Source organism: Hydractinia symbiolongicarpus, chromosome 8 (genome assembly GCF_029227915.1).
Source record: "Hydractinia symbiolongicarpus strain clone_291-10 chromosome 8, HSymV2.1, whole genome shotgun sequence".
Taxonomy (NCBI): domain Eukaryota; kingdom Metazoa; phylum Cnidaria; class Hydrozoa; order Anthoathecata; family Hydractiniidae; genus Hydractinia; species Hydractinia symbiolongicarpus.
In genome coordinates, this window is record NC_079882.1 from 21,939,629 (window position 1) to 21,960,995 (window position 21,367).

The 21,367-nt window shown below is 32.8% G+C and overlaps 3 protein-coding genes and 1 pseudogene across 4 annotated transcripts; 3 read left to right on the forward strand and 1 right to left on the reverse strand.

Annotated features, from left to right (window-relative positions):
• Positions 1-65: 65 nt before the first annotated feature.
• Positions 66-4,028, forward strand: LOC130655478 (U3 small nucleolar RNA-associated protein 18 homolog). Its single transcript, XM_057458240.1, has 13 exons — positions 66-428; positions 539-618; positions 994-1,092; positions 1,170-1,249; positions 1,648-1,841; positions 2,245-2,416; positions 2,505-2,605; positions 2,772-2,862; positions 2,958-3,081; positions 3,148-3,270; positions 3,354-3,402; positions 3,479-3,618; positions 3,741-4,028. Exons 1-13 carry the CDS (start codon positions 81-83, stop codon positions 3,763-3,765), a joined length of 1,626 nt encoding a protein of 541 aa, XP_057314223.1. The 5' UTR covers positions 66-80; the 3' UTR covers positions 3,766-4,028.
• A 134-nt stretch (positions 4,029-4,162) lies between these two features.
• On the reverse strand, positions 4,163-5,788 carry LOC130653844 (uncharacterized; annotated as a pseudogene).
• A 5-nt stretch (positions 5,789-5,793) lies between these two features.
• LOC130655480 (histone-lysine N-methyltransferase SETD7-like) lies at positions 5,794-12,978 on the forward strand. Of its 2 annotated transcripts, none has more exons than XM_057458242.1 (14): positions 5,794-5,996; positions 6,449-6,541; positions 6,619-6,661; positions 6,756-6,832; positions 10,028-10,075; positions 10,173-10,249; positions 10,556-10,663; positions 10,797-10,884; positions 10,961-11,042; positions 11,118-11,190; positions 11,265-11,309; positions 12,366-12,419; positions 12,491-12,594; positions 12,737-12,978. In XM_057458242.1, the coding sequence occupies exons 1-14, from the start codon at positions 5,930-5,932 to the stop codon at positions 12,906-12,908; spliced, it is 1,131 nt and encodes a 376-aa protein (XP_057314225.1). In that variant the 5' UTR covers positions 5,794-5,929; the 3' UTR covers positions 12,909-12,978. The 2 variants fall into 2 exon arrangements, with proteins under 2 accessions (XP_057314225.1, XP_057314226.1); XM_057458243.1 differs by having other exon boundaries at positions 10,964-11,042.
• Positions 12,979-13,043: 65 nt separating this feature from the next.
• LOC130655479 (actin-related protein 6-like) lies at positions 13,044-19,897 on the forward strand. Its single transcript, XM_057458241.1, has 16 exons — positions 13,044-13,256; positions 13,637-13,754; positions 13,883-13,951; positions 14,028-14,090; positions 14,419-14,479; positions 14,618-14,762; positions 15,638-15,694; positions 16,148-16,187; positions 16,301-16,359; positions 16,552-16,630; positions 16,705-16,746; positions 16,867-16,930; positions 17,104-17,163; positions 17,871-17,946; positions 19,148-19,210; positions 19,326-19,897. The coding sequence occupies exons 1-16, from the start codon at positions 13,180-13,182 to the stop codon at positions 19,468-19,470; spliced, it is 1,218 nt and encodes a 405-aa protein (XP_057314224.1). The 5' UTR covers positions 13,044-13,179; the 3' UTR covers positions 19,471-19,897.
• Positions 19,898-21,367: the final 1,470 nt, after the last annotated feature.

Genomic DNA, 21,367 nt, shown 5'->3' on the forward strand with positions numbered 1-21,367 from the left:
AGTTTCGAATTGCCACAAAGGAAACGTCCATTGCACTTTGAGAGGTACCCACAAACGTCCATTGGACGTTTCTCCTGGCAATGGGAGTATGGATGTGGCCCCTAAAAAAACATTGTATGATAAATAAACTGTTGACAAACTTTGATCTGAAGGAACCTACATGTTTTAAGATGTCAAAAACAAAAAGGAAAATTCAAGATTTGGTGACTGTTGAAAATGACCCAATTAAAAAGCCTAATGTATCAGCCGATGATATCCAACTGGAAACTGATGAAGATGAAAAGGATTTGGAAAGTTTTTTGTTTGGTTCAGTATCCCTATTAAAGAATGAACGTGAAGATTTTCACAATACTCTTCTTAATGAAAATGAAGATGATGTTCCGCTATTATCGTTTTCTATCAGCACCAAACCTGGTAATAATGCAGAGGTATACAATGTCCGAAATAGTCCATGGTGTTCTTATATCATTAATTTTATGATAGTACACGAATATAAGTTTCAAGTTCTATTTTCATTGTATAAATTAATTATTTATAGATTCAGGAGGTTCATTCCAGCGTAAGTGGATCATGTCAACTTGCTCCTGCTTGGGTAGATGTAGATGATGATGAAATAAGGTTTACATACTATATGTTGCATTGTTTTATAACATGCAAGTTTAATCTTTATCTACACATAATAAAGTTACTGTTTTTTTCTAATTATTTGAAATTTGTATTTCACATTGTTTGACAATAATTAATGTACAACTGTGTCTCCTTAAAAATGCTGTCTTACAAAGTTAAAGTTGAAGTTTCTTGTAGACAAAAAATAAGTATTAAAAAACTGTTTAAAATTAAGGATAAATTTTAAAAGTTAAATCAAAAAAATATTCTTATATATAAAATAATTAGCATTGTCATGACAAAACAATCAAAAAAAGAAACAACCTAAAACAGTTTTTTAATGCTGTACAAATTTTTGTCATTGGAAGTATTTACATTAAAATTTAGTGTTAATGTCCAAGAAAAGAAAAAGTTACGAAAACTGCGTTCTGCAAAGGAGGAAAAGGTTTTATCTGGGACAATTTTTCAGGAAAGATTAAAATCACAGTAAGTTATTGCAAATTTTCATTTTGTCCATTTTATGTAGTTGATTCAACTCTGATAATGGTGTATATATTTATTAGGTTTGAAAAAGTTATGCCAGCACCTTCTTGGGCAGATGCATCTAACTTTGAAAAAGATGATGAAATTATTCCTGAAGAAGGTAAAAAACATTTGTGACAATAAAGTTATACAAACATTGCTTTGTAAACAAAATCTGTTAGTTGATATTTTTTAGTGATACAAGCACTTTTTATTATCATTTTAAAGTTGTTTTCCTAAAAATGTAACAAAAGATTTTGACCATTTTATAACTTTATAACTCTCTAACTTTGACATACTTAATTAAATATAAAGTAATACTGCTGTATATGCCTCACAAGTATAATTTAGTCAGTTCATTTTTTTCAAAAAGCTGCAATAAATGTTTTATTATTAGTATTATCTTGTCTGTGTGCACATTTATAAGGATGAACAAACTATTGACTAACAATGGCCTAAAGAAGTAAGATTTTTTATTTTTCAAGGTTTTTGAACACCACTTTTTAAATTATTTGGTAGATCAAATATTCAAAAGGGCAACAAAGCTTCTCAAGAAGGCTGAAAAGCTTCAAAAAGGGATTCTCAAAATCAACAGAGTTAAAGATTTAAATCAAGTGCAACCTTCTAATGCAGCTATAACTAGCATTGGTTTTCATCCCACCGCAAGGATTGCATTCACAGCATCACTGAATAAAAAATTAAATATTTTTCAAGTAAGAACAATTTTTTCACTGTCTCTTTGTACAAATCTATATTAAGTAAGCAATGCACAATTACAGTCACTGAAGACTTGTTCAAACCAACAGGAGAGCAACCTTTTTTACCTGAGTATTATTTGAATGAGTTATATCTATGCTAAAATTTAATCAGTAAGAAGAAATTAACTTTACGGAAATATTCTTATTTCAAACAAATTCTTTCACAATTCGACAAGTAATTTTTATACACTAGTAGAGACATCAACCTGAGTGGTTTCCACATAAGCACATGCACGTTTAAGAAGAGTAGTTAAAGGTCTTAATTTCATTTAAACAGTTGACTGGGATTCACATCCTAATAATTTGTATCTAAAGAAAAGAAACTGTCCGACAAATAAAACGTATTTTACTTTTGTAGGCAGATGGAAATGAGAATCGAAAGCTGCAAAATCTACATTTGTCTAGATTTCCAATACATACGGCACGTTTTGCTGCAGGGGGAAATAAAATTATTATGTCTTCTCGTAGAAAGTTTTATTATATTTACGATTTGCTAAGTGGTCAAGTTGTAAAGGTACCTGAAATAAGAGGTATGTTGGCAGTCACATCTCAACATAATTGAAATTAAATCAAATTTATTGGACTTTTATCACCATTTAAATTTATTTTATATTTTAGGACGAGATGAAAAAAGCTTAGAAAAGTTTTTTCTCTCACCCGATGGTGAACTAATAGCTTTTCTTGGTGAAAGTGGCTATATACACCTAGTATCTTCAAAAGTATGTTTTTTTTTTATTTTCTCAAAAAAAACACAAGTTTTATATGGAGATGACTGATATTTTATGAAGATGTAAAATTAATTACATCTGATTCATGTGCTGTGTGTTTCAAGCTCAATCATACTCATATATTTTATCACATTTTATTATTAATTATTTGTTACAGTCTAATCAATGGGTATCAAGTTTAAAAATGAATGGAAAAGTTAATACTGCAACATTCTCACCTGATTCTACCAAATTATATTCAGCTGGAAGTAAGTCATTGTTTTGTATATACTTAAGAACTGCTGGTGTTGTCTAGCTTCAAGTTTATGAGAATGACCATTTCGTAATTTTTTTTTTGGTGCAGAGGATGGAGAGGTGTACATATGGGATGTAAGAAGTCGCAAATGTCAACATCGTTTTATTGATGACGGTTCATTATCTACAACAAGCATAACAATTTCAAATAATGGAAAATATTTAGCCTGCGGGTAAGTAGAAGAGTAAAAAATTAACAGTTTCAATTCTCATAAGCTCTTGATTTCTATTTTTTTTAGGTCAAGTAGTGGTGTTGTCAATTTATATGGTGACAAGATTCACACTGAGAAACACCCTTCACCTGAAAAAATTTTACTTAACCTAGCAACAGGCATAGATGGAACTCTTTTTAATTCAACAAGGTAAAATTGCACTATTTTTGCAAATATGTGAAGACGTCTTTCATTTATAATACAAAGTCACAAGAATTAAAATAATTTTTTAGCGAAATACTGGCATATTTTTCCCCTCAGGCAAGAAATGCGCTCAAATTAGTAAGAAATTTTTTTCATAACTTTCACCGAAATATTTAATCTTTCTTTTCATTAAAAAATAGAATTATTTTTTCAGGTCCACTTTCCATCATTAACCACATTCTCCAACTGGCCAATTGAGAAGCAAACTCTGGGTAACATCAGTTCCGTTGATTTTTCTCCGTTAAGTGGATATCTTGGGATCGGCAATGAAAAGGGAAGAGCATTGTTGTTCAGGTAAATGATTTTATGTTTGTTGATTAACTTGATCTAGCATAAGTCGATGGCATATTTTGTGTTCTTTACTATTTTTGGAAAAAAAAATCTTTCAAATTTCATATGTCAATCGTTCTTTTTAGATTAAGTCATTACCCAGACTCATAGTATATGGTAATGTTAAAGAATGCATGGTTTCAGACATATTCTGAAAAGACTTCCCAACATATTTATTGGATGAAAAATACCTTATATAAAAATATATATGAACTTTTTTTGTGTTATTGAACTACACAACATTTTTCAAAGGATCATCATTGTATGTATTAATAATCAAGAAACTGTTTTTATGATTGATTTCTTCTCACCTTTTTGGGTTCTTATTTTGTAATCAAATTTTTGAATACTTATGAAGAATTATTTTTCTTTCACCTATAACTTTTATTTGCAAATTTCCCAAGTTTTTGTCAATTTCATGAAAATTCTTCTGGAAAAATGATTTACACTATTTTTTTCTTCTGATTCACCTCTAGGACTACACATAATAAATATGTAAATTTCAACTTCAGCAGTCTTTTTTAATGTATTCTACATAAACAATCCTGAAAAACAATATGAATTGAGAAACAAAATGTCATCCTTTTTTCCTAAATTTTCGAAATATAATTATCATCAAATATTAGGATTTACCAACTTCGCAAAAATTGATGTCATCATCATCATCATCATTCTTGGCTTAACGTCCGTTTTCCATGCTAGCATGGGTTGGACGGGGTATAATAATGACCCTCTTCCAATCTGATCTAGACTGTGTTAGATGTAAACTCAACTTCCTCTCTATCAAGTCTGTCCTTATAACCTCCTGCCAAGTCTTTCTCGGTCTGCCTCTGGGCTTTGCCCCAGGAACTATCAAGTCTCTACACTTTCTTACCCAATTATCCTCCTCCATTCTTTCCAAGTGCCCCAGCCAATTCAATCTTCTTATCTGGATAACATCTTTAATTCTACGGAGACTTAGCCTGCTTCTTAGCTCATCTGAACTCTTTCTGTCTCTCAGACTGGCATTACACATCCACCTAACCATTCTCATATCATTCCTTTCTAAACGGTCAAGATCTTCCTGCTTCACTGCCCATGTCTCACTACCGTACAACATAACACTTCTTACACAGGCCTCATACAACCTACCTTTTACCTCAATTGACAGGACTCTGCTAGTCAATAATGCAAGTAACTCTCTAAACTTTTTCCAAGCAGAACCTATCCTGCAAGTAACACTTCTTCCAACACCCCCTTCACTGCCCAACATATCACCTAAGTAACAGAAGTTTTTAACTATCTCTAACGAGCCACTGTTGTACATCATTAAAGCTCGAAATACTTCATTCTCTATAATCTCACCTTTGCAACGCTTGCATACAAACTGTATGTCAGCTCTTAACCTTCCACTAATACTACTGCACTTCTTATGTACCCAATGCTTGCAAGTCTGACAAAAAATTGAGTTACTACCAACCCCTTTCCTGCAAACTCCACAAGGCCAGTTTCCAACTACAAGGTCACACTTGGCTGCAATGCTACTTATCATGACTTTAGACTTTGCTGTGTTTACCTTCAGCCCTTTCTCTTCTAGTCCTTTCTTCCACTTCTCAAACTTTTCAACTAAGTCTTCCATCGACTCTGCTATGAGAACCAAATCATCTGCATACAATAACTCCCATGGACAACTTGTTCTGAACTCCATCGACAGCGCTTCTAAGACTAGAATAAACAACAAAGGACTAAGTACAGAACCCTGATGTACACCAACATTTACACTAAATTCATCACTAAGTGAATCGTTAATCCTGACACGACTTCTAGCATTGCTGTACATGGTTGTACCATCGTAACTACCCACTTATCCACCCCTAATTTTCTCATAGCCCACCAAATAACTTTACGTGGCACTCTATCAAAAGCTTTCTCAAAATCTACAAAGGCAAAATAGAGATTCTTTCTCTTTCCTAAATACTTTTCCTGAAGCTGTCTGAGTAAAAATATTGCATCTATAGTGCCACGCCCTGGAACAAAACCAAATTGCATCTTATCTATATCAATTCTTTCTCTAAGTAACTTATCAATCACTCTTTCAATAACTTTCATTACTTGATCAACCAACTTCAAACCTCTATAGTTACCCCTTTGTCACGAAAATTTATCTATGTAATCTATTAATTCATTCTAGTTCTTTCAGAACAGTAATGCAACAGAAAGAAATTAATGATATCGGTGATTTTTTCTGATATAAAAACTTTTTAGTGTAAACATGTTCTCAAAAATATAGCTGGTAATGAATGAGATTGAGAATTATGACAGTGAATCCAGTGAAAGTGAAGATGACGAAGAAATTTATGATGGTAGGAAATAGTTATGTTTTCTAATCGCCTATATATTAAACTCCATTCTAATGCAAAGGATTCTTTCAATTTAGTATTTTTACCACTTCTAATGGTGATGGAGTTTTTTATAAAAAGCATGAAAAAGTGATGGATTTTTTCTAAAACATTTTGTACCAAGCTTAGTTTTGAATTACTTTTTTTTGGCAAAAAAATTATTGGGCAAGATATTTGTGAAACAAAATGTCATTTAGGAAAAAAATTGTCACTTCTGCTCATTCTTTTAAATTTCTTCTTTTTTTCTTGTTATATTATTTCAAGTGAGTATTACACTACTTAGTTTAATACGTAATTTTTATCTGCAGAAATTTCGTCTGACAAAACTACTAAATAGAGAAAATTTTAGTCAATCCTGAAAAGTTTTGTCACTTATCCAACATTTTTTGTCCAATAAGGTATTTGTGTTCATTTAGGTCCATTAAATAAGGATGGTGAAAAACATGGCAGAGGAACGCTTTATTTTGATAAAGAGAAAAAGAATAAATTTCAAGGTCGTTTTATCAATGGTATGTATTTGTTTGTTTCGTGTGAAAAGTATTTGAATTTTCCAATTAAATTTCTTTAAATTTTTTTTATGATTTAGGTGTGAAAGAAGGAAAAGGTTCCTTTTATTTCAGTGATGGCAGGCAAGTCTTTTAATAGACTTATTCATGTTACAAAGAAACAAAATTTGTGTTAACATTTTCTTTATAACTTGCTATCTGTTTCTCTAATCTTCAGTTCATTATCTGGCAACTTTGTGAATGATAGTTTAGAAGGAAGAGGATTATATTTGTATGACGATGGCTCTCTAATGGGTGGGTCTTTATTTTATTTATTATTTATTTATTCGTGAATATTTATACAGGATAAAAAACTTCAGTTTCTAAATACATATTTACAAAATATTTTATATAAAGAAACTGTTATCAGTGTTTGTCCTGTTATAAGCTTAAAAATAAAACATAAACAGCGTAAAGGTAGAAATAAAATGGTAATATAAAGGGTAAAATAGGTAAGAATACTGAAAAAACATTAAGAATAAGATCTGGAAACAGTGAATTGTGGAAATTAACTCCAGATAAACTGGGGAAAAATTAAGTTATGACAAACATAAGATAAAAGATAAGAGTCTGTTCAGCATACATTATGTTAAAATAAGACCAGAGTAATTATTGTAGAAGCGATTTTCGTTCTGTTAGAGATAAATTATTAAATAATTTAGCACCAACATAATAAAAACCAAATCTTGCGAATTCAAGCTTCAATGCTGGCAATTTTAGACAGAGATTGTTATTTCTCGTCCTTTTTTTGTGTCGTTGAACCTCAAAGTATTTGTCAAAGGTTTCGTGACATAACTCTTTGTTTAGACATTTTATAACCAGAGAACAGACTTGTTGTTCAATAACCTTTTAGATAGGCTGAACTGGTGTTCCAACTAGCTTTTCAGCATGGCGTTCAATCGAAGAGAACTTCCGTCGTTGGGTTTCGGTGAAGCATGTCTTGATAGTTGAGCTGTAGGTTATGATCGGCAAGATCATCATCTTGTAGATGAGAGTGGCAGCCTCGATGGTCAGGCTCTTTCGTATGTTGGACAGGATTCTCAATCGACCACATGCTTTCTTGACGGCTCGATCGAAGTTGGCTGTTAAAGACAGGTGGTTATTGAGCAGGTTACCAAGTGGGAAGTTCCAAACAGCATAACTTCCGTCTTCCCTTTTTTAAGGTTCAGCAACAGTTCATTTTGTTCAAAGTATCTACCCACACTAGTCATATCCACATTCAGGTTGTTTTCGATGGTTTAAATGTCTTTACCAGCAAACAAAAGAACAGTGTCATCCGCGTACTGAAAGATATCACACTCGCTGATACTTTCTTTTATATCATTGAAGAACGTGATGAATAGGAGGGGACCCAAGATTGATCCTTGTGGTACTCCAGAAGTAACACATCAGCTATTCGAAAGTAAACCATTTAGCTCAACATGTTGGGATCTCTTGAACAAGTAGTCAGTAAACCATGACAGCTCATGTCCACTGATTCCATACAACATTAACTTTTCGAGTAGAATACTGTGACCGATGGTGTCGAAGGCTTTAGATAGGTCGAGAAACAAACCACCGACCATGAAGCCATTATCAACATTTTTGCGAATTGTGTCACAAAACAAGGTGATGGTGAGTTTAGTGGAACGTCACTAAGAAGGTTGTTTGTCTCAAGATACTCATACATTTGCTTGTGTACCGCTTCGACAAAACAGGGAGTACAGAGATTGGCCGGTAGTTTTCAACAAGTTCTGCATTTCCTAATTTAAAGATGGGACATATTTTGGCAATTTTCCACTCATTTAGAACAGTAAAAGTCTGAAGAGGTTTATTAATGATAAACAATATAGGTGAAGCAATCTCACAGGCGCTGTCCTTGAGGAGATTTGGTGGAAGACAATCAACTCTAGCAGCCTTGTTCCTTTTGAGATTTCGAAGTTCCTTTTCGACGGAGATGGACGATATATACGAAAATTTGAAGATGGATTTCGTACGTAACCGGTTTTTTTTTCGGATACCGCCATACAAAGTCGATCAGAGGATAAGCTGTTTTTTTCAAAATAGAAACAATGGTCAAAAAATACTCAACATAGCAATTTACGCGGTGGTTTGTATCATCAGTTCTTGGAGAAGATAGTATTCCAGAACTTCCGCGGGTTCAGGCGGTTATCATTGAGCATTTTTTGATTGTATGATGCTTTGGCTTTCCGCACAGCACAGGTACACCGATTACGCTGAACTTTATACTTGTTCCAGCATGCTTCGTCGTTGTTCGCTCTTGCTCTGCAAAGCAATCGGTCCCTCGCATGCATTTGTCGTTTAATAGGCTCATCGATCCATGGACAGGGTTTTCCTTGGACGCGTTTCTCAATCAGCGGTGGATGTTTGTCAAACGCATTTTTCAGCTGGGTAGAGAGGTATTCAACAGATTTGTTTACTTCATTGGAATTGTAGACATACAACCAGTCAATTTGGCGAATGTCATTTACAAGTAGCTCGGATTATAATTAGAGTAGTCCCGACATTTGATTACACGCGCTAGATATTTCTGTGTGTTAATTTTACGTGTAAGGCAAATCAAATCATGATCACTGAGACTTGTGCTGACGACACTAACTGTTGGGTAGGAGTTTGGTTTGTTGACAAAAATCAAGTCAATTAACGATGACGTGTCTTTTGTAATTCTTGTAGCAGTTTTTACGAGCTGTTTGAATCCATAGGAAGACATTTGGCTTTTGAAATCATTTGAGACGTTACTACGACTATAATTAATGTTGAAATCACCCATTAAATTAGTCTCCTTTTGTTCTCTGTTAACTTTCGTGATTGTTTCATTGAGAAGGTCGTTGTAATCTTTAGGTAGGTAGTTTGAAGTCTCAGGAGGGCGGTAAGAGCAACCAAAGATAATTGGTTTACTCTTTTTGACAGAAATCTCGATCCAAATTATTTCAAGTGAAGCGTTTTCAAGATCTTTTCTGTGTGTGTACATAATGTTGTTTTTGATGTATAATCCAACTCCTCTGCCTAATTCCTCAGAGCGAGATTTTCTCAAAAAATCGTAACCATCAATAAAAACTGTATCAACACAACTACCATTTTGTAAATGTGTCTCAGAAAGACTAAATATATATCCATCTCATTATGTGTAGATATAAATTCTTGAACTTCAGTAATGTTGTTTTCCAGCCCTTAAATGTTTTAATGAGCTATTTACTACTCGAGAGAGTTTAAATTCATCTCTAGTAAGTGATTTCGACACAACAAAACAAGCTTCGTGATTTCCACAAGAGAGAATACAAAAAATCAATACAAAACATAGAAAAAATTTTCGTGAAGCAACAGCAACTGATCCCGCCGCCATCATGTTAATTAATCTATTATAGTGTTATTATTTATTACTTTATTTATTTATTTATTATTTTATTTATTTGTGTACCAACTTTTTTCAGGAATTTAATTTTTTTATAGTTGGTACATATAAACAAGGTGAACTGAATGGTTACAGTGAAGAGTATGGTGAGTTGATAAAGAAAACTAAAACAATGTAAACATTGAAAATGGATTTTCTTGTAATCCAGTTGCATGTTGATAGGTGAAAAATATTTATTTTTAGACTCTGATGCAATGTTAACTTTCGCAGGAAATTATAAAGAAAATGTTCGAACTGGTGTTTGTCATTTTTTTATGCAGGTAATGAAATTATTATTGTGCAAAACCATTGTTTATCTACCAGTTGTTAGCATGGGAAGAATCCATGGGTCGGCTATCATAACATTTTCAGTCCTCAAATTATCACTGGTCACGCACAGTCATTTCTATTTTTTACATCTGCAACACAAAGTGATGATTTGGTTGCCATTTTGAACAAAATATAAGCCCGTTTTTTTATGCTGTATTTCATGTCTCGATACTGTGGTACCATTTTGAGACTGACAAAATACAGGTAGAGATAAAATAAAGATAACTTTTTAAACATTTTACTTTTCAACTTCTCAGCATGGTGGAAGATTATTTGGTGTTGTTAACAAGAGTGGCCAACTAACTGGCAAAGATGTTATATATGTCTATCCTGATGAGAAGACTTACTTGAAAGGAAAATTTGATGTAAAATATTTAACTGGTATACTTTTTAATGAACTTTTATTTTCATTAACATTGAACCTTCTCTTGTAGTATCGTTGCCAACAAAGGCCTTTATATTATTCGAAAAATGATCAGATGTAAAATTTTTGTATAGGATGGAGAACTGGAAAGTGCATGTGAAGCAGAATATGATGGAATTGGGGACAAAAATAATCCGTATTCTTACAGAAAAATACCCAATGGTAATATCTATGTCCTCTGAGTCCTGTGTGAGTTTGGTAGAAATTTAAGTTGCACATTTTATTTCTCCATAATTAGCAGTTGAAATCATAAAAGATGCTGAGTCATCTATGTCGATATCTAGTCACCCAATGCAGCCTGATTGTTATGAAGTAAAAAGGTTTGTGAATATAAGAATAAAAGTAATGTCCTCACTTATTCCGAATAAAATGTTGTGGTAATTTTTTAAATTTAGAGTTTGCGTGAAAAAATCAAACATTAAAGATGCAAATGAAGGGTTGTTTTCCTTAATAAAAGAAGCACCAGATGTAAGTTAAATAATAAATAGGAACCAGGTAAAGGTTAAATTTAAAACTAAAGAACTCATGCGTTTCATATTTAGCAAGTAATGTCATTTTACAATGGAATAAAAATCACACACGCAGAGGTATTTAAACAATTTTTTTTGTTTTTCCATTTTTGAAATTTGAAACTACTTCTAATGCTTATTCATCTACAATCGGTGACAAAAAAATTGGCACAACAGCAGTTTTTAGGACATTTTTCGAAATTGACAAAGACCAAGGCTGCGAAAGTACAACTTTTATTATACGTAGCAGGGTGACTGTTGTACTCAGAAGCACCATATTGGTACAGGGAGAAGTTAAAAATATGGTTATCTAATAACAACACGTAGAATCTATGGAAAAGCGTTGTTATGTTGTAAAAGCTTCTATAAAGATAAAATAATAAATCTGAGAAACACTAAAAATATTTCCATTTTGTTACCTGATTGTTTTATTAACAAAGTACTTTTAGGATTTTTTTAACTGATTCTACCATTTTTGAAATCTGAAACTACTTCTAATGCTTATTCATCTACAATCGGTGACAAAAAAATTGGCACAACAGCAGTTTTTAGGACATTTTTCAAAATTGAATTTCTTAATTTTTCTGATCGTAACTTTTGTGTTCATGGATTGTTCATCACCAGTGAAATAAGAGATTTTTCTTTGTTACTTGAAATCCTATATTTTCTATCTTTCAGGGGATAATTTATATGTATATTTGTATAATATGTATAATTTCTTTATTATAGAACATAGTATGTAACAATAAAGATAGAGAACTAAAACTGGTTTTCTCCTTAATTATCCTTATTTTTTTATTTTATTTTTTATTTCGTTCGCAGCAAAATATCCTTAAAAATGTCAATTTGTCTCCTTATTTCTACTTAATAATATCCTTACTTTTGTTTTCATTTTATTAGTGGTCACCCTGCGTAGGTATTCTAAGCCGTATTTAGAATGCGCTAGTCGCTGCTTCTAACATGTCGAAAATACAGAATAATCCACGTCAGATCCTACGAATCCCGAATTGCGTAAATATAATAAAGAAACAGTCGAAATTACTACTTACTCCAACGAACTTTAAAATTAGCATTCATGCGCTATCATTTTTTTGTGCTGATTGTAGTATACGATAGTGATGGTCTTAATTTCAGGTTGATGGTCGTGATTGGAAGTACAATGATAATACCATATCTCTTAATGATGAGGTATAACATCATGTTGCTGTTATAGAAAGTAATACATATTTCAGTTTGATATATATTTTTCGTGTTTTTAGTTGGTGATCGATGTTCCTACACCGTGGTGCGATACGTCTCATTATTGTGCAACATTAGGACATAAAGCAAATCACTCTTTTGAGCCTAACTGCAAATATGATAGGTAATGTATATGGGATTTTTAAAATATATGTCATCACAAACTGCGATATGTTAAGGTTTTGTCCCGCCTTATAACTGAATGTGGATCTTTTCGATTTCATCGGCGTTTTGTTTAAACAAGTAAACCTCCGTATACTGTTTAGATTTAACCATCCTCGTTTTGGTGAAATAAAATGCATTCGTACGATTAAAGAAGTATATCCAGGTGATGAATTGACTGTCGCCTATGGTTATGATCATGAAAAGTTGGACTCAGAAGCACCATATTGGTACAGGGAGAAGTTAAAAATATGGTTATCTAATAACAACACGTAGAATCTATGGAAAAGTTATGTTGTAAAAGCTTCTATAAAGATAAAATAATAAATCTGAGAAACACTAAAAATATTTTCATTTTGTTACACTAATTATTTTATTAACAAAGTATACTTATAGGATTTTTTTAACTTATTCTACCTTCCAGTTTAAAATTAAGGGATTGTTTACATTCGTGATATTTTGTCCTCATTTTTTATTAATTAAAAAAAAATATATATATATATATATATATATAGTAGATAAAAACATTAAAATGTAAAGCAGTAAAATGTCTTCAAGAACAGCAGTGTTGGACTTTGGAGCATATAATAACAAACTAGGATTGAACACAGATGAAAGACCAAGGTATGTTCTTTATATTTTATCTTGTATTCGTTTTATCTGTGCCTCTACTACAGGGTGTACATTTTGTCAGGAACTATCAAGAGTTTTTTTAAAACTTTATCAAAAAGTTGGAAATATCAGCCATTTCTTTGACATGTTAGAAAAGTGTTAGGGATTTTCACTGTTCAAAATATTGGAATGGTTTTATTTACAATCCGTTCCGCCATTGTGCCTGGATCACTTTCACATGATTAAATCAAAGTTCTGATGGAATATCTGTAACGGCCTAAAATATCTAAAAAGGAATGTCAGGAATTTTAGTCAAAAATGTCAGGATTGTCATAAAAAACGGGTTAAATATTAAGTGAATAATTGTAATTTGAGGTATTGATGTGTTTTAGGATTATCCCAAATTATATTTCAAAAGCAAAGAACGAAAGACGGAAGGTTTTTATTGGTGATCAATTAAATGAGTGTAAAGATTTCTCTGGTTTCTTTTATGTCTTACCGTTTCAGAAGGTGTGTAGATTGACTTACTTCCCCAGTTTTGTCTTTACAATATTGACTGTACCCTTTAAGTAGAATGCTTGTTAATTTTCACTTGTGCTGCATAATGTTAAAAACTAATTTACAGATTTAATATGTAGGGATACTTAGTCAATTGGGATGTACAACGACAGCTTTTTGATTACATGTTCAACAAGGATTCTCTCAAGGTTTGGATTGCATTTCAACTCATATTGTTTTGTTTACACTTGGCATAGATAACGTAAATAATAAATGTTGATTTAGGGTGATGTTGATGAGACTCATCTAGTCATAACAGAACCACAGTTTAATTTTACTTCCATAAAGGTTTGATGCCTCTTTTCATTTAATTTACTAAACTAGTCGTTAGCCCGTGGAAAATCCACGGGTTTGCCCGTCCTTTTTATACCGCATTGCGTGCTTCTCGCTATTGCGCAGCTAAGCTACCATTTTGCGTGACAGACAGACAGACAGACAGACAGACAGACGGACAGACGGACAGACGGACAGACAGACAGACGGACAGACAGACAGACAGACAGACAGACAGACAGACAGACAGACAGACAGACAGACAGACGTATACGGGCATTATAATATAGATTATTCAACTCTCTTTTTTCTTAGGTATTTTTTATGTGTTTTCTTTATGCAGGAGTGTTTAGATGAGATTTTGTTTGAAGAATATCGCTTTAAAGCAGTCTGTCGGATAACAGGTGTGTACCTGCCAAATCTTTTACTTGTATTACACTCTACCGTGTAGCTGGTTTGCACTTTAACCCATATAGCTGATTTGCACTCCACCATATTTTGTATTTTTGTTTAAACAAAGTATTTCTCTTATTTAATGCTAGCTGCACAATTGGCTGCACGGCAACGAAAACAAGAAGAAGAAGCGTCGAAAAAGCACTTGTGCTGTTTGGTTGTTGATTCTGGATTTTCGTTCACACATGTTGTGCCTATATGTAATGGAAAGATTTTGAAAAAAGCTGTACGAAGGTGAGTTTTATTTCCGTGCTGTTTTCTTCTCGTAAATTTATTTTCTCTCGTTCTTTAGAAGTGTTTCATAAGGATTTTTTTTAAATTAATCAAATGCAAGAGTTTGGAATTTGGAACGTAGAAAGAAAAAGAAAAAAGAAGAATTGTGACGTGGGTTTAATTTTTGCGAATCAGTGAAAACAACACCTACGATGTTGAATTTTTGTCATTGTTTTGAAAATATGTTCCAATGAAAACTCAAAATTTGCGACAATGAATTCCTGTTAAAGCATTGTAATTTAACCCCATTCACCATAATGAATTGTACATCTTAATTTGCTTAAAATTCACTTTTTGCGTTACTGGTTATTTTTGGTTTTAAATCTAAAAAGATAAAATTATAAAAAAGGAATGCATCACAACACTTCAGATAAATTTTATCCTTTATCTTTTTAGTTAGCTTAATCAAGTATAATTTTTTCTTGTTTTTTTGCTGTCTGAAAGTCGGCTTTCCCAATTAAGTGACTTTGAATTCTATTTAGTTTATTTGTATCTCATATTTTGCGACAGCAGCTTCTTATTTAGCTTCTTCTTTAACTTGAAAATTGTTCATAATTTTTTTCTATAATAATATCCGTATATCCGTATGTTGTAATTCATGCTGACGGTCGAACCCTTTGATTTTTCCACGACTAGTTTTCACAGTGATAGCCGTATCTTGTTTATGCGTTAAAATATGACGGATAAAATGTCGACGCGAGAAATATTTACAACGGCTGAATTTTTGCTGATTTTTTCACGAGGGTTAAAAACTTATTATCTTAATGCAATGTAAACTTTAAAGATAGCTTGATACTTTTTTTGATTTTTGAGTCATCTTTCTTTGTTTTTCTTAGGATAGATGTTGGTGGAAAACTCCTCACAAACCATTTAAAGGAAATCATATCTTACAGGTAGCAATCCAAATTTTAAACTTTTGTTTAATTTTTGTTCAATTCCATTTAGCATTTTGTTATGATCCCACCCTTATTTTAAAAATCAAAAAAAAAATTCCAACTTAACATCGGCGTCATTGTAATTACTTGTGTAAGTTTGTTCGTGAAATATATTTGATAAGTCATATTCTTTTATTTCCACTCCTTTAAGATGTTTACAATTTCAGACCACAAAACCTCTGAACGTTCATTTGTTTGCACTTATGTATTTTTATGTTAGCAAATACTATATCACAATCCAAGTTGAAATAATATGTTGTAAATCTTTAAATTCTCCCCTATTTATTGGAAGTGCCAAAGAGTCATTTCAAAAATTCAATAATATTTGCCCATCTATTAAATTCTACCATCACCTGCAAATGCGAAGCACGGTATCATTTTTAAAAAAACGTCTATTTTTTCCTTTTTGAGGCAACTCCATGTTTTAGATGAAACATATGTCATGAATCAGGTAATATCTCGTTTGCTTTGAAAACTTATTTTCCTCAGACTATATTAAAGTTTATACACTCATTTCGTCACTGTAAATCTACTTGTCGTTGTAAATCTACTTCGTCACTGCAGGTAAAAGAGGATTGCTGTTTTGTATCCAACGACTTCATGGCTGACATAGAAATAACTAAGTATGGATTGTAATGTTATTCTGTTGTTTTTAACGTTCTGTATTTATGTCACGTCATATCGCGTCCATTCCCACCTGCAAATAATTATGCGACAATCAATTTCTTCGATTTGTGCACCAGTGTTGAAGTGGTCTTGATATAAGTTAAAGAATATTAACCAAAATGCATTTCGCTTACTGTTGTTTATTTTAGGAAGAAGAAGACTCTAAATACTATTGCTCGTGACTACATACTACCAGATTATACAAATGTGAAGAGGGGTTTTATTCGGGTAACTATTTATAGTCTGGCAACGTTAAGAGTTTCACTAGCTTTTTGAGAACTAATAAAGTATATTTATTTTAGCCATTAGATGAAATGTGGAAAAAGTACACTGGAACAGAACAAGTGGGCTTTTTTGTTGCTGTTTTTTTCTTTGCGTGTTGATCATTTCGTTCATTCGTCCGCCCGTCCGGTTAACTTTGGTGACATTTTTGCACAAATGAATTATTTTTTTATTTTTTTTAGCTTTTGCGAGTAAATAATGAACGATTTACTGTTCCAGAAACATTATTTCATCCTTCAGATATAGGTAAGATTCGTCTTGAGAATTAATTTTTTTTGCAAAGACCGTCTAAAAAGTAAGCATTACGCTAGCCATTTTATAAACTAGTGTTACACTAGTTTATAAACTAGTGTTACACCGGCCGTAAATAAACCATATTTACATAAGCCGTCTTCTTATATATGTTTTATACTATTTAGGAATACAGCAAATGGGCATACCAGAAACTATATTTCACTCGATTAACCAAACTCCTGTGTGTAAGTGAACTTATTAATGATCAATTATAAGCCAACCAATTTCGTTCCTAGGACTTTTTAGGTTTTTTAAATTAGAAAAAAAAGTGAAAGCTTTTGGTCTGGCTGCTCACATGACAACTCGAAACCCATGTATCGTAGGTGTGCAGAATATTGCAGGAAAACAATTACTCGCTATCTCAAATAATTTTCTAATAAGGAATAAAAAAATGTAGAAATACAATATCGGCTTATCCCTGCATTTATGTTCATATCCTGTCCGCTGAGATGATTTTTAGCCAGTTGAAAAAATCTTATTCAAAAATACAGTTAAATTTTTTTCTATAAAATTCGTAGTTTTATCGTGATAGTTATAGCTAGGCTTAGTGGAGAAATAGTCACTCCTTACTATCCCTGAATAAACAAAATAAACGCATAAGAAACCCTGAATTGTATTTTTTTATTATTATTGTTATACGTATTTAAACTTGCGCAAAAATTACAAGCGCGAAAAATAGTCCGAAAAAGGTGGACTGTTTGCCTTCAAGCTTATAACTTGCCGATTCGTCAGCTTCATTGATGCATCATGTTATAACCAATCAAATTCTTCACGTGATCAGTCAGTATCAAGGTCTTCTTCTAGTTCTGTTTCAATATAGAATTTAAGACGCCTGGAGACGATGTTGCTAGTCGACGCGTGCGTCACAGTATTTCGTATGTTTTTATTTCAGGTATGCAACCTCACTTCTACATGAATATTGTACTCACTGGTGGAAACACTTGCTTGCCTGGATATCGTAAACGAGTGTACGTCTTTTGTCTTTTAAGTATTAAATATGCATCGGAACTTAAATCAGAAGCCAAGTTTTCATAAATGAAGGATATCGAGCTTAAAATGTCAGCAGAATGTATCAAGATAGTTACATGAATCGTAACTTACTCATGTGCAATTTTGTTAGCTGTCCTTCCACGTGTCGACACGCAAAATTTAAACTACTAAGGCTCGTTCTAAGATCGCTTGTCCTTTTCTTATGAAGTGGAAAATATGTACAATCAAAACTGTCAGAAAATCGATAAATTAGAGAGTTCGACCTAACGTGATTTCACAGCTTGTTTACGGTGGGACGAAAGAAATAAGGCCCGCAGGGGGATTTTTTTTAATGGGAACTAGGAGGAGATCGATGTCCACTTTCAACCCCGTCCAAAATGAAATTTTAGCTAGATTGTGATTAATGATAGGTTCGTTTTGATTTGTAATGTTCATATTGTTGCAAATCAGTCCTATAATCTTGATTTCGTACCGGTCGCATTGTTTTTTTGCGTGTAGTAAAATGAATTGGTGTGCATGCGTGAGTGTTTTACTTGATTTTAATTTGCCTGAGCCAAAGATTGCGTCATCAATGTTTAATAAGACATTTCATGCTTGACTAGAACCAAATCAGGGTGTTCATTCTATCGTTATTTTTTAGTCTGTTCTATCAATACGCTTGTATTAAATTTGCATTTTTTGGTAAAACCAAGCTTTGTTGGAATATGTACGAGCTAGGGAAATTGTCAGGATTTTTTTTTTCGGAAAATGTGAGGAAAGTGAGGGGTTACTTAGCGTGACACGCCGCAAGGAACTGCGTTTTTAGTATGAATTTAGCTTAACTTGCGTGAAGCGTAACAAAGCTTCTTTTATACACATTCGCGAAATTATATACCTTTGATTTATTATTTAAGATATCATACGCAAAAATTATAATCCGCGAAAAAAAAAATACCTAAGTTTCGTTAAATTTAGTACGGTGAATAGAAGCTCGGACTATTCACAAAAAATGAAAACGAAACGCTGACGCAAAAATCATAAATGATTGTTAAAAGTAAACATGATGTTTTATTGTTTCATTGGCTAATATTTAACACTTGTCACCCTTAAAATGTAATATTTTTTGATCCATAAAAAATGATTACCTTTATTGCAGCGGTAGCTTACCTTTAAGAGTCTTCTGCATATTTCTTCTTTTAGATATGACGATGTGCGAAGTTTGGCGCCAGTTGATTTTGACGTGAATGTACATGCTTCCGACAGGTACGGCAATTTTACATTTTTTATTCAGATTTCTCTGTTCATATTAAAATACTACCTATACTTCGTAGCTACGTAAATTACCAGCACGCCAATTGTTTTGTTTTTTTCGTTCTAGTCCAATGACCTATTCATGGGAGGGAGGAGTGTCGCTCTCCAAACACGAACAATTTTTGACAAATTTTTGTGTTACCAGACAAGAATATGAAGAATCCGGTCGAGCGATATGCTCTCAAAAGTTTGAAGGAGGGGTACCAGGTTGAATCCAGGATGCAGATTGAAGCAGCCACGAAAAATAAACACAGCCATTGCCGGATGTATACCAGTACCGACGAATTTGGTTTTGAGAGTGGAAGAACCAGTACGGTTACTAAGGAGCAGCTTGGGCTCCCTTCCGGATTTGCTAGATAGGGGAGCCCTGACAATTCTTCTCTCCACACCAGACTTCGTCGTCCTTGTATGGTCATCCCTTTACTTTTTTGTCAGAAAATTTTAAGGAAATAATTTTCACAAAAGATTAAAACGTTTGCATGAGCAGGCATTTAAAAGAGCATTACACTTCGACATTCACAGTTAAAACTTTTTCAGAATTACCTCTGACAATAAAGTACTTAATATATACGCCGCTTGTTTCTACATTTTTTTGTCAGCATATTTATAATTATATAAAAACAATAACTTATTACTAAATTACGTTGTTTTTCCTTTATTGATAAATAATACATTTTGGTATACATTTCAGTTTACTGTGAAGTGAATTGAGCCGCACACATACTGTGTCAAATGCCGGCAAATAAAAGAAATTTACGTAGTACGGTAAAAATAAATATTGCGCATGTGCAAATTCATGCGAATAAAGTGTGAACCCGCCTTTTGATGCAATGTTCTGCTGCAGTGTTGGTTCGAGTCTCCCAAGGAGACGTTTTTCTAAAATAAAACTTTGTGAATGAGACCTCGTTGATAACGTTGCAACTGCAATTTGGGACATTGACAGTTTAAGTTTTGCGAGTTGGAAACCAATGCTATTCTCGTCGGCGAGGTAGTAAATATCTAATAGAATACAAGGTGCTTAGTCTAAATCTGAAAATGGGTCTTCTGTTTAGAGCTCGTGATCGAATGCTTCTGATATGCTGGCTTTTTCGAATCCCTTGATTATAAGCTGCTAAGAATGTTTTAAATTATCAAAAAGCCAATAACTCATTGAGCATAAAATGGTTTCATTACAATACGGTTGGTAACCACATTTTTTATTGAAAATAAAGACCGAAAGACACCATTAAGCACGTTTTGAATTTTTGGGGAATTTTAAAAGCATGGAAAATAAATTAAAAAGGAAAATTTGAGCAATTAAATTTTCGGACGCACATTAGTCCGAAAATAAGTCCTTAAAAAAGTAAATCCTGATAGGTTAATTATAGCAGGACATTAGGCCGCAAAAGAGGCTATCAAAATTTGGGACCTTATTCGTGTTCGAGTCTCCCAAGGAAACGTTTTTCTAAAATAAAACTTTGTGAATGAGACCTCGTTGATAACGTTGCAACTGCAATTTGGGACATTGACAGTTTAAGTTTTGCGAGTTGGAAACCAATGCTATTCTCGTCGGCGAGGTAGTAAATATCTAATAGAATACAAGGTGCTTAGTCTAAATCTGAAAATGGGTCTTCTGTTTAGAGCTCGTGATCGAATGCTTCTGATATGCTGGCTTTTTCGAATCCCTTGATTATAAGCTGCTAAGAATGTTTTAAATTATCAAAAAGCCAATAACTCATTGAGCATAAAATGGTTTCATTACAATACGGTTGGTAACCACATTTTTTATTGAAAATAAAGACCGAAAGACATCATTAAGCACGTTTTGAATTTTTGGGGAATTTTAAAAGCATGGAAAATAAATTAAAAAGGAAAATTTGAGCAATTAAATTTTCGGACGCACATTAGTCCGAAAATAAGTGCTTAAAAAAGTAAATCCTGATAGGTTAATTATAGCAGGACATTAGGCCGCAAAAGAGGCTATCAAAATTTGGGACCTTATTCGTGAGTAGATTTTTTATTTGTAGGATCACAACAAACCAGAATAATATCGAAATGCAAGATGATGGCGAAGTTTATTCTAAAATATGCAAAAATTAAATTTACGAATTCGAGTGAAGTTGGAAATAT